Source organism: Microcebus murinus, chromosome 10 (assembly GCF_040939455.1).
Source record: "Microcebus murinus isolate Inina chromosome 10, M.murinus_Inina_mat1.0, whole genome shotgun sequence".
Classification (NCBI taxonomy): Eukaryota; Metazoa; Chordata; class Mammalia; order Primates; family Cheirogaleidae; genus Microcebus; species Microcebus murinus.
Genome location: NC_134113.1, coordinates 4,378,209 through 4,389,216, shown reverse-complemented (window position 1 = coordinate 4,389,216; position 11,008 = coordinate 4,378,209). Strand labels below are relative to the sequence as shown.

The window sequence follows — 11,008 nt, the reverse complement described above, 5'->3', positions numbered from 1 at the left end:
TTTTTCTGTTCTTTTTCTGCAGGTGGAGCTATGTCATCAGTGTCATACACAGATTCATTAGTTTCTGTTGGTTTTCAATTTTGGCCTTGTTAACTTACTTTTATTTCTTCAATGTAAAATGTATTTAAGGTGCACTGGGAGGTGTGCATAGATTCCTGAGGCTGGAAGGAACCCTCTAGTCCAGGTGACAAGCTCCATTCCTATTTTCAAACGCCCCCTCAGGAGGCAGGCGCTGAAACCCTGTTCCATCCCTTTCGAAGCAGCGCTGGGCCGGGCAGCAGGACTCCTGGGTTCCACCAGCCTCGGCGTTTCCAGGGAGCCCACATGCGACCTGGTGAGTCCCTGCCCTGCCCAGCCACCCTGGGCCTTGGCCTTGCACCCGTGAACCGAGAAAGGGTCACACCGGAGGTCTTCCAACAGCTCCCAGGCCCAGGACTTCATTTTCCCACGATGGCACCCCCGTTTCGTTTCACAAGAGCCCAGTGAGTGTCTAGCACATAGTAGGGGCTCCACAAATAGTAGTAGGAACTGGTGTCCCCATTTTACAGTTTGGAAACTGAGGCTCTACATAGTAGGGGCTCCACAAATAGTAGTAGGAACTGAATAGTAGTAGGACCCATTTTACAGTTTGGAAACTGAGGCTCCAAGAGAGAGGGTGGCTTGCCCCCAAGATCTCATTAGGTGGGAGACGCCGTGAAAGCGCCACGGTGGCCTCAGCACACAGTAGGCTCTTTGGAGAGGGCTTGAGAAGGTCCCGCAAAGTCGGATTTGCGCCCGGGCACCGTGCGAGTCAGGGGAGCCCGGGGCGGGGCCGTATGCAAATAGCCGGGGAGGAGGCCGCGGATTGGCCGGCGCGGGCGGGGGCGGGGCCGAGGAGCGCCCGGGCCGGCAGGTGCAGGCGGGAGAGGCAGCTGTCCGCTCGCCCGCCGGACCGCCCGCCCGCGCTCCCGCGGCTCCTCCCGGGCCATGCCTCCGCTCTGGGCGCTGCTGGCCCTCGGCTGCCTGCGGTTTGGCTCGGGTAGGAGGGGAAGAGAGGAGGGGGCTGTGCCCAGGGAGGGCGGGCAGCTGTGTCCTGGGGCGTGCACCGCCTGAACCCCGATTCCTGGCGCGGGGACCCAGATATTATTATTAACAGTGGTAATAGCCAACAGCAATAAGCCTCCTCTGGTGGGAGTCCGAGGGCCCGCGGTTGTACAGCCCTGCGGTGGGTGTTGCGAGAGGCCAACACACAGGGGGGCTGCGGGACAGCGCAGAAGGGACCAGACCCAGACTCACGGTAATGTCCGAACTGGGGGAGACGGAGGGACATTCCGGTGAGGACCAGCGTGGGCATGTGCACGAGGTGGGAGGCCGCACGGCCTATCCTGGGAACTGCCCCTCCATCAGCGCGCTGGGGCCGGCGGAGGAGTGGGGCTGGAAGCCCACCCAAGGCAAAGCCCAGACCTTCGGGCCCTTGCTGCCTTTCCAGAGAGGCTGGCCTGTCAGGGGGCAGGAGGGCTGCGGAGGGCCCAGCAGGGGAGTGACATGGGCGGATTTGCACGTGGGAGAACAGAGGGGGCCTGTTACTAGGGTCCAGGCGTAGAGGGTGGGATGAGGGGGCTGGGCAAGTGTGTGGCAATGGGGTTCTTGGCAACTGAACGTCTGCGGGGTGGGGGTGGGGGGAGAGGGCAGTGGTTTGACCCGACTGCCGGGTCTCTGGCCGGGACGATCAGGTGGGGGGCAGGGGCACTGCTGTGTCTGAGATAAGTTCATGAGGTGGCCCTTGGGGAGGTGAAGCCCAGAGCCCGGCATGCAGCAGGTGCTCAGTAATTGCATGCAGGTGGGGGGGGCAGAGGGTGCCCATGGGCATGGGCAGTTCTGCGGGGGCAGCTCCTGTCCTCCTTGCCTCCTCCAGCTGTGGACCTCCAGCCCCAACTGGCCAGCGTGACCTTCGCCACCAACAACCCCACACTCACCACCGTGGCCTTGGAAAAGCCTCTCTGCATGTTTGACAGCTCAGAGCCCCTCACTGGCCCCTATGAGATCTACCTCTACGTCCTGGTGGACTCGGGTAAGGGTCCTGCTTCCCCCTGGCTGCTCCAAAAGCGGCTTTGACCTGTCCACAGGGAGGAGGCAGGTAGAGGGACGCTCCGTCCTTGTAGTCGTTTGATTAAACGACTACCCCATTCTCTTTACCAACATGCTCTGGTGTCCACTCGGGGCCAGCCCTGGGGTGGGTGCTGTGGTCACAGCCCTGTCTTTGCCCTACAAGGGCATCCAGTCTAGTGGGGAAATAGTAACAGCACCAATCACAGCACCCCTACATCAGATCAGGTGCTGTGCACACCTTAGAGCTAATATGTGCACCCCGCCTGCACAATAGCTATGACCAAACCCCGTTACAGAGCAGGGAACCAAAGCTCAGAGAGGTGGATACTCGCTGGAGCTCCCAGAGCTGGAGCGTGAACCCTCACTCTCCGGTCCACATGCCCAAGTCCTCCCTGGGGCTTCCCAGGGTGGTTCAAGCTCGGTGTCTGTGAGACAAAGGCAAGCATTCGGACCTGCTCAGACCTGCTCCGGCGGCCCAGCCCTTGACCCCTCCACTGGTGGGGATACTGGCTTCCGAGAGGAGTGATGACTTTTACTTTTCTAGCAACCAGTTGTTTACAACAGCTCATTCGGGGTCACTATTGTTTCAGCAAACGTTTAGTGACCACCTACCTGTGCCCAATCTGCGGGCACTGCGGGGTAGTCCTTTCCCACTTCACAGAAGAGAAGTTGAGTCCAGAGAGGTAGTGAGTTGTCCAAGATCACCCATCTAGTGAGCAGAGACCTGGGACCCGACATAGGTCTATGCTCCTCCACGTTGTTCCCCCTGCCCCATATGACCCTCCTTTCCCATTTTGCAGAAGAGAGAATCCAGGGCTTTCAGCAATGAGGCGACACAGGTCCATTGGAGTAGGGAGTTATAGGAATGTGGCAGTGGGAGAGCCAGACATAGCATGCAAAGCAAGGGAGGTGATCCTTGTCCCTGTCCCCCATTACGCTGGGAGAGCAGAGACTGAGACACTGAGCTTGCCCGGTGCCCAGCACAGGGCTGGGGCAGAGAGGACCCTCAGGGGTGTTTGATGAACAACTGAGTGAGTGACACTGGAGTAGCCAGAAACCTCACTCCTGGCACTGCCTCTGCAGCCGGCTCCAGGAATGCCTCTGTGCAGGACGGCAGCAAGACCCCACTGAGCTCCACGTTCCAGCAAATGGAGGGCGGGAGGACAGGCCCCTACAGAGCTGCGGCCTTTGACCTCAGCCCCTGCAGTGACCTGCCCAGCCTGGATGCCGTTGGGGATGTGTCCCAGGCCTCGCAGATCCTGAACGCATACCTGGTCAGGGTGGGTGCCAACTCCACCTGCCTGTGGGACCCTAACTTCCAGGGCCTCTGCAACCCGCCCCTGTCGGGGGCCACGGAGTACAGGTGGGTGTGAGCGGCCGCTGGAGCGAGTGGGGAAGAGGCAGTGGGGCGAAGCGGGAGCAGCTGTTTTCAGTTTGCATGGGCCCCTCAGAGGACGCCCAGAGCCTTCCGATTTACAGGGAGGGAAACTGGTCCAGAGAGGGAAGGCCGCCTAGAGAAAGCTGTGGCCCAGCAAGAACTAGAGCCCGTCGAAGGCCCTCCCACCCACAACCTCATCCTCGGCTCTGTCCTCCCTCCTTCCAGCCCTTCTGCTGCCCACCCTACCCCAGCACGGCCCTGATTCATCTCCACACATTTTTTCCGGAGCGTCTTCTCTGTACAAGCCCAGGGCTCAGAGTGCCTGGTGCCAAAGCCTCGAGATACACTTGCTCCGGTTACCATGGAGATGCCTAGGATGGGGTCTCTGCAGCTTCCCAGACCCATTTGGGGCCCTGACCATCGCCCGCCTACCATCCTCTCAGAAGGCTCACCCTTCACCCGGGTCTCAGCCACTAGGCAGGACAAGGTCCCTGCTCCCTCCCCAACCCCTGTCCTCTGACCTCATTTTTAACATGGGGAAAGCTCTCCCTCCTCCTCCACCCAAAAGGCCCTCTGACCTCATCCACGAGCCCACCCTGCCTTGAGGACAGCCCCGCCCCCCGCCTCTGGAATTCTCATCTTGAAATAGAGAGAAGTACAGGATTAAGCAAAACACTCTTTAAAAAGAGATTTTAAGGGTTTCGATTTTTTTAAAGTGTTAAGCTGCAGGTTGTAAACTTCTTAGTCCTCACAACATCCATCACTTTAGGCCAGGCGTGGTGGCTCACCCCTGTGATCCTAGCACTCTGGGAGGCCGAGGCGGGAGGATTGCTCGAGGTCAGGAGTTCGAAACCAGCCTGAGCAAGAGCGAGACCCCATCTCTACTAAAAATAGAAAGAAATTAATGGGGCAACTAAGATATACAGAACAAACTAGCCGGGCATGGTGGCGCATGCCTGTAGTCCCAGCTACTCAGGAGGGTGAGGCAGTAGGATCGCTTGAGCCCAGGAGATTGAGGTTGCTGTGAGCTAGGCTGACGCCATGGCACTCACTCTAGCCTGGGCAACAAAGTGAGACTGTCTCAAAAAAAAAGAGAACATGCATCACTTTAAACTGACAGTGTATGAGGCTGTGGGTGTGCTGTACTGCCCGATCTTCTTTGGTGATTAGAAACACTTGCTTGGGGGGTTCTGCACTTAAAACGTAGCTCTTGTCCAAGCACCAAAAGGTTGGTGCTAAATATCATTCCAGGTTTGTTTTTTTTTTTTGAGTCAGAGTCTCACTCTGTCGCCCGGGCTAGAGTGCTGTGGCGTCAGCCTAGCTCACAGCAACCTCCAACTCCTGGGCTCAAGCAATCCTTCTGTCTCAGCCTCCCGAGTAGCTGGGACTACAGGCATGCACCACCATGCCCGGCTAATTTTTTCTGTATATTTTAGTTGTCCAATTAATTTCTTTCTATTTTTAGTAGAGACGGGGTCTTGCTCTTGCTCAGGCTGGTTTCGAACTCCTGACCTTGAGCAATCCTCCCACCTCTGCCGCCCAGAATGCTAGGATTACAGGCGTGAGCCACTGCACCCAGCCTAGGGTTTTTGTTTTTTTTTTAAGTAACCTTCTAGATGCCAAGAACCAGGCTTGGAGCAGTGGAAGGCAGAAATGCTAGGAGGACAAATGCATTAATAGTCAGCACATACGCTGCATGAAACAGAGGGGGCTCCTACAGGGAGCACCTAGAACAGGGGTGCTACCTCTGGAGGCTTCACGGAGGAGGTGGCATCTAAGCTGGGAAGGGCCCAGGGGGTCACGTGTGGCCAGGACGCTGCACCGTCCTGTTGCCCAGAGCCCACCCAGTGGCTGTCTACCTTCCCATCTCCTGGAAGGTCCCCTGCTGCACCCCTCCCCCACTGGGCCGTGCTACACCTCCCAGCGCCCTGTGGCTGGGGCTCGCAGGAAGGATGGAATCTCCCTCGTTCGTCTCCTTCCAGGTTCAAGTACGTCCTCGTCAACATGTCCACGGGCTTGGTACAGGACCAGACCCTGTGGTCGGACCCCATCCGCACCAAGTGGCGTAAGTGGTGGGGGGTTGGGGGAACCCTCAAGGGCCAGGTGGGGCCGGGAGCACCCCAGGCTCGGGCAGTCCCCTGGGGCCATGAGTAGAAGGCACCTTAGAGTAGTTTAACCTGGAACCTGCCTCGCTTCAGTCCTTGAGGGCCAGGTGTTGAAACAGATCCCGGTGGAGGAGTTGGTGGGGTTTGGGCCGGGGTGGGGTGTGTGTAACTGAAGTCAAAGCCAGCGAGCCGCCTTTCCAGCCCTCGGGTGTGTTGGCCTCAAGGGGCACACAGCTTGAACCTCTATGACCATGTGAGGTGGTTCCAGAGGCCTCGGACTGAAACAGAGGAGGCGGCAAGAGAGCCGCACACCCTCCCCGCCCCCGCCCCCGCCCCTTCTCCGCAGCACCTGGGTGGCTTTCTTGATGGCAGGAGGGCTGGGAGGGCACCAGAGCGGCCCGGGGACCTGCCCTGTCCTTCCTAGACGCCATCTGAGGTTCTCAGCAGGGATCCGAGGTTTGAGCACACAGAATTGTGTCTACTGAGTGTCAGGGGCCACGTGAGGGACCTAGAATTTTTTTTTTAATTTTTATTTTTTTGAGACAGAGTCGCCCTTTGTTGCCCAGGCTAGAGTGAGTGTCGTGGCGTCAGCCTAGCTCACAGCAACCTCAAACTCCTGGGCACTGAGGTTGCTGTGAGCTAGGCTGACACCATGGCACTCACTGTAGCCTGGGCAACAAAGGGAGATTCTGTCTCAAAAACAAAACAAAACAAAACTCCGGGGCTCAAGCAATCCTCCTGCCTCAGCCTCCCGAGTAGCTGGGACTACAGGCATGCGCCACCATGCCCGGCTAATTTTTTTTCTATATATATTAGTTGGCCAATTAATTTCTTTATATTTATAGTAGAGACGGGGTCTCGCTCTTGCTCAGGTTGGTTTGGAACTCCTGAGCTCGAATGATCCACCTGCCTTGGCCTCCCAGAGAGCTAGGATTACAGGCGTGAGCCCCCGCGCCTAGCCTAGAATTTTGACTGTGTAAGACCCTAACTTAGGACTCCCCTCCCACCACGGCTCGGTCCCCTAGACTGCCTGGTAGGGTGGGCCGGCACGGAGCTGAGCATTTTACCTGCGGGTTCCCAAAGGGTGCCTGGGGTGGCACGCTGGGGGCGGGGTAGAGCGGCGTGTGAGTGCGTGTGAGAATGAGTGTGGGGGGGGAGTGCGTCAGCGTGAGTGTGACAGTGGATGGCGGGAGGACTCCTCCCCTCCTCGCTCCCTGCCCACCCCTCCCGTGGCATTCCCAGGAATCGTGGTGCCGCCAAAACAGCCTTGGGACCCTGGGGACGGAGGGTCCTCACTCCCGTGTGAGCCCTGGCGTCCTTAGTTTCCCCACCTGAGAAGCCGGGGGAAGAGCTCTCGCTGGGCCTCCCCCGAAGGCAGGCTTCCTTTGGGGAACCCAGGCAGAAGCACCGGGCCCAGCTCTCTTGCGGGAGGACTGGAGGGCCAGTCTCGGGACAGCGTGCACCTGGGACCAGGCAGGCCTTGAGTCCGGATTCTGCATGTCCCTAGATGGGCTCAGTGTCCCTCAGTGCAGTCAGTGATCTGCAGGATGGGGACCTGGGGGACCTGCACGGGACAGCAGCCACACAGGTGGCTGTAGCAGGGCCCATAAATTGTTCGTGTAGCTCCAGCCAGCCCCAGCAGAGCGAGAGCCACGGTGCCCCTGGCCCCATAAGATCAGGGCCCTGTGCCTTGTCTTGTTGTTAATTGTTTACACTCTGTTTCCCATCCATCTCACCAGAAGACTTGAGTCGGTTTATAATTTAAAAATGTGCAAAAAGGTAGTTAAAAGAGGAAGAGGCCAGAAACACACACAAGAAAGTTGGGAATCGGGATAGGGACAAACAAGGTAATTGTGCCTAAAACTTGGGAGGAGAGAGTCAACCGAACCGGGTCCCAGGCTCATTCCTGGATTCCTGGCAGCCTGGGCAGGGGGACACAGCCAGCCGCCTCCCTGGGGGAGGTTGTGGGTGGCTGGGGACCCTGGGGAGTAATGGGTTTCGTCTGCTGCAGTCACCCCGCACTCAGGGATCGACACGTGGCCAGGCCGGCGGAGCGGAGGCATGATCGTCATCACCTCCATCCTGGGCTCCCTGCCTTTCTTCCTGCTCCTGGGCTTTGCTGGCGCCATCGTCCTCAGCCTCCTGTGAGTACCCGCCAGCCACGAGGGCCGAGGGCCGGACCCAGGGACACGCCCCAGTAAGCCCAGGGAGTCACATTCCACGCTGGGGCGGGGTCCAGTGGGAGGGGAGCAGAGTCCCGGATATCAAGGCTGCTGGGCCTTCAAGGTCAAGTTGTGCACCTGGGGGGAGCACCTCAGCATGGGGCCTAGCTTGCAGCCACCAACTCTGATCTTAGTTCTTTTTTTTTTTTTTGAGACAGAGTCTCACTCTGTTGCTCGGGTTAGAGTGCTGTGGCGTCAGCCTAGCTCACAGCAACCTCAAACTCCTGGGCTCAAGAGATCCTCCTGCCTCAGCCTTCCCAGTAGCTGGAACTACAGGCATGCACCACCATGCCCGGCTAATTTTTTTCTATATATGTTAGTTGGCCAATTAATTTCTTTCTATTTGTAGTAGAGACGGGGTCTCGCTCTTGCTCAGGCTGGTTTCGAACTCCTGACCTCGAGCAATCTGCCCACCTTGGCCTCCCAGAGTGCTAGGATTACGGGGCGTGAGCCACCGCTCCCCGCCTGACTTCTGACATTTAAGTCAATAAAACACAAATAGTGGACGACATTAGCTACCAAAAGACTCTGCCTGGTTGGACCTGGGAGCAGTCAGGACACGGTCATGTCCTTCCTTTCCCTTGGGCAGCGCCCTGATCTGGCGTCCAAGGCCCTGCACTCTGAATTCAGCCCGCTCTTCCCTTTATCCCTCCTAACATCCCCGCCCTGGTCTGGCTGCAGCGGCACCAACCTTCCCACTGTTGCCCCAGACACTCCTCAGCCCTGCCTGTCTCACCTGGTGCCTCTCCCTGCCCCCGACCGACCCTTCTCCTTTAGGACCAGAGTAGCTGCCTCCTCTTCCAGGAAGCCTTCCTGTAGCTCCCGCCAGTGCCTGTCCATTCTGTGTGGTCATTGTCTGCTGTGGTTTGTCTCCCCATACAATCTTGGCTCTTTGGGGACATGGGACAATGGCCTCGAATTTGTTATAAACTGTTCACATAGTTTCAAGAGGATGGCATTTTCCTTATTCCCAGGGCCTGGCCCAGGGTAAGTGCCCAGAAAGATTGGTAGGCTGAATGAACGCCTGACACAGCGTCTGGGAAAGCAGTGACTGAGCATCAAGGCCACAGCCAGCTCCGGGGTTTGGGTTTGCTCTGCCGCCTAACCCTGCCTCTCTCCATCCCGTTGGCCAGGGACACGGGGAGTTCCGACGGGGAAACGACGCACGACTCCCAGATCACTCAGGAGGCTGTCCCCAAGTCGCTGGGGACCTCGGAGCCCTCCTACACGTCGGTGAACCGGGGGCCGGCGCTGGACAGAGCCGAGGTGTATTCCAGCAAGCTCCAGGACTGAGCTGAGCACCAGCCCCGGCCGCAGCCTCTTCCCCGCTGGCCTGTTGGACAGTGGACCCGGGTGTGTTGCCAGCTGCAGGAAAACTAATAAAATCTTCCCAAGATTTCTTTGAATTTGATAGCAGTTTGCAGAATGAATGGCTGAGAACGTGAATGGATGAATGAGCTGATACCATATTGAGGGACTGGATTATTTTTCTAGAGGGTGAGGGCAGGGGGCTAATTTTAAGTCAAGGCCACAGTGGTGAGGGCTGCGTCCAAACATGTGAGTGGCTTGAGCCCTGCCCCCCTAAGCCTTGATCTCCGCATCTGTAAAACGGGCTGGTGGACAGGGTTTGTTCCCAAGGCCATGCATGCCTGGGTTCCTCCGTAACTTTCCCTGAGGACTCTGAAGCTGGACTACGGGGAAGAGCTGGGCCCTCCTGGACCCTCAGTGAGCTCCCAGTCCAGCCGGACAACAAGGAGTGAGTGGGTCAAACATGACCCAGGACAACATAAACACCACGCTGGGCGGAGCTGCAGGGCAGGACACCGAAGAACTTGGGGAGGGATTGGCCGTCGGGAAGGAGGGAGAAGGGAATCGGCCTGACTTCTGGGTTTGGGGCCAGAGCACTGTGTGTGGTGGTGCCCTCGGCCAAAATGGGGGCCGAGAGTTTGAGTTGGAGGAAACCGAGAATGTGGGGTGAGTTAAACGTAAGCTGCATGTGATGCATTGGGTAGAGCTGAGAAGGGGACAGTGGGGGGTCCGGGTCTGGAGCTCAGGGGGAGGCAGAGGCTGCAGACAGCAGCGTTGGAGTTATCGCAGGGGCAGGTGCGTTGTTGCTCCGCAGAGCCACGTAGGCTGGGTTCCCCGAAGCTGATCTGAGTCTTGGCAGAACACCCGTGATCCTCCCAGAACACAGGTTTGTGAGTTGCTGCCACAAGGCCCTGTCCCCAGCCTCCCATCCTCCTGGGAGGGAGGCTGCCATGAGACAGTTTCTCTTGGCCCCGGGCTCTGGTGAGGTCTGAGATGCTTGCCTCCACCTCCCCTTGGGGCACAGCTACAGGCAGAGCTCAGCCTCGGGGCGTCCCCGCTGCTCATGCCCTTGGTCTGGCCCCTTTTATTTCAGCGTCCTCCTATGGGACAAGGATGTGGGGAGCTGGCATCTTTGCTCTTCCTTTTGCTGTTTGCGTCTAATAAGGACACTGTTTTTGGTTTTTAAAAAAACCAGCTGAATCCGTTAGCCTTGCCTTGCTGGTGAGGTCACAGCCCTGGGTCTGGCTGAGGTCGTGAAAGGGCAAGGCCTGGGGGGACAGAGAAGGCGAAGGACGTTAGCATCGGGGCAGGGACGGAGGGACAGCCACGGAGGCAAGGGGCAAACTCACTGGGAAGCCCCTCTGTGGGCCCAGCCCTGGCATCTGTTCCTTTCCTCGGCACCAGAACCTGCCCGTCACGGAGGCAGCGGCAGCGCTCCCACACCGGCCGCCGGCCCCCGCGCTGCCGCAGACTGGACAGCACCCCCTCCTCTGGCGGGTCCCTGCAGAACGAGGCCCCTCCCGGGCAGTTCCAGCGGAGAGAGGGGGGGGGGGTTTGGATTCGCAGGGGTAGAAGGAGCCTTTGCCAGCGTCCAACTAGCTCTCCCAGTCTGCTCTCCTGCGCAGAGCCCAGGCTGGTGGGGGCGAGCGGGAGTCGCCGCGCTTGGCTTCTGGCTTCTGGGCTGGACTTCTCAGGCTTCGCAGAAACTGCTAATTATAAACACCCGCAGATGCAATTTTATTAGCTCACTTCTCCGAGCCTGAAGGATTCCGCTGCCATGGCTGGCAGGGCAGGGCCTTCACAGCTGAGAGTCCCACCTCCACCGGATGCCGTGTCACCTTGCACCCTGCCGCACTCACGGTTCACTGAGTCGCTGCTCACCCTCGGCTTGCTGCAAGACCTGCGCC

The 11,008-nt window shown here is 58.5% G+C and overlaps 1 protein-coding gene across 1 annotated transcript; it reads left to right on the top strand.

Moving 5' to 3' along the window:
• The first annotated feature begins 893 nt into the window (after positions 1-893).
• Positions 894-9,128, top strand: UPK3A (uroplakin 3A). The gene is made up of 6 exons (XM_076006789.1): positions 894-1,018; positions 1,895-2,050; positions 3,172-3,451; positions 5,449-5,531; positions 7,583-7,715; positions 8,927-9,128. The coding sequence occupies exons 1-6, from the start codon at positions 967-969 to the stop codon at positions 9,084-9,086; spliced, it is 864 nt and encodes a 287-aa protein (XP_075862904.1). The 5' UTR covers positions 894-966; the 3' UTR covers positions 9,087-9,128.
• Positions 9,129-11,008: the final 1,880 nt, after the last annotated feature.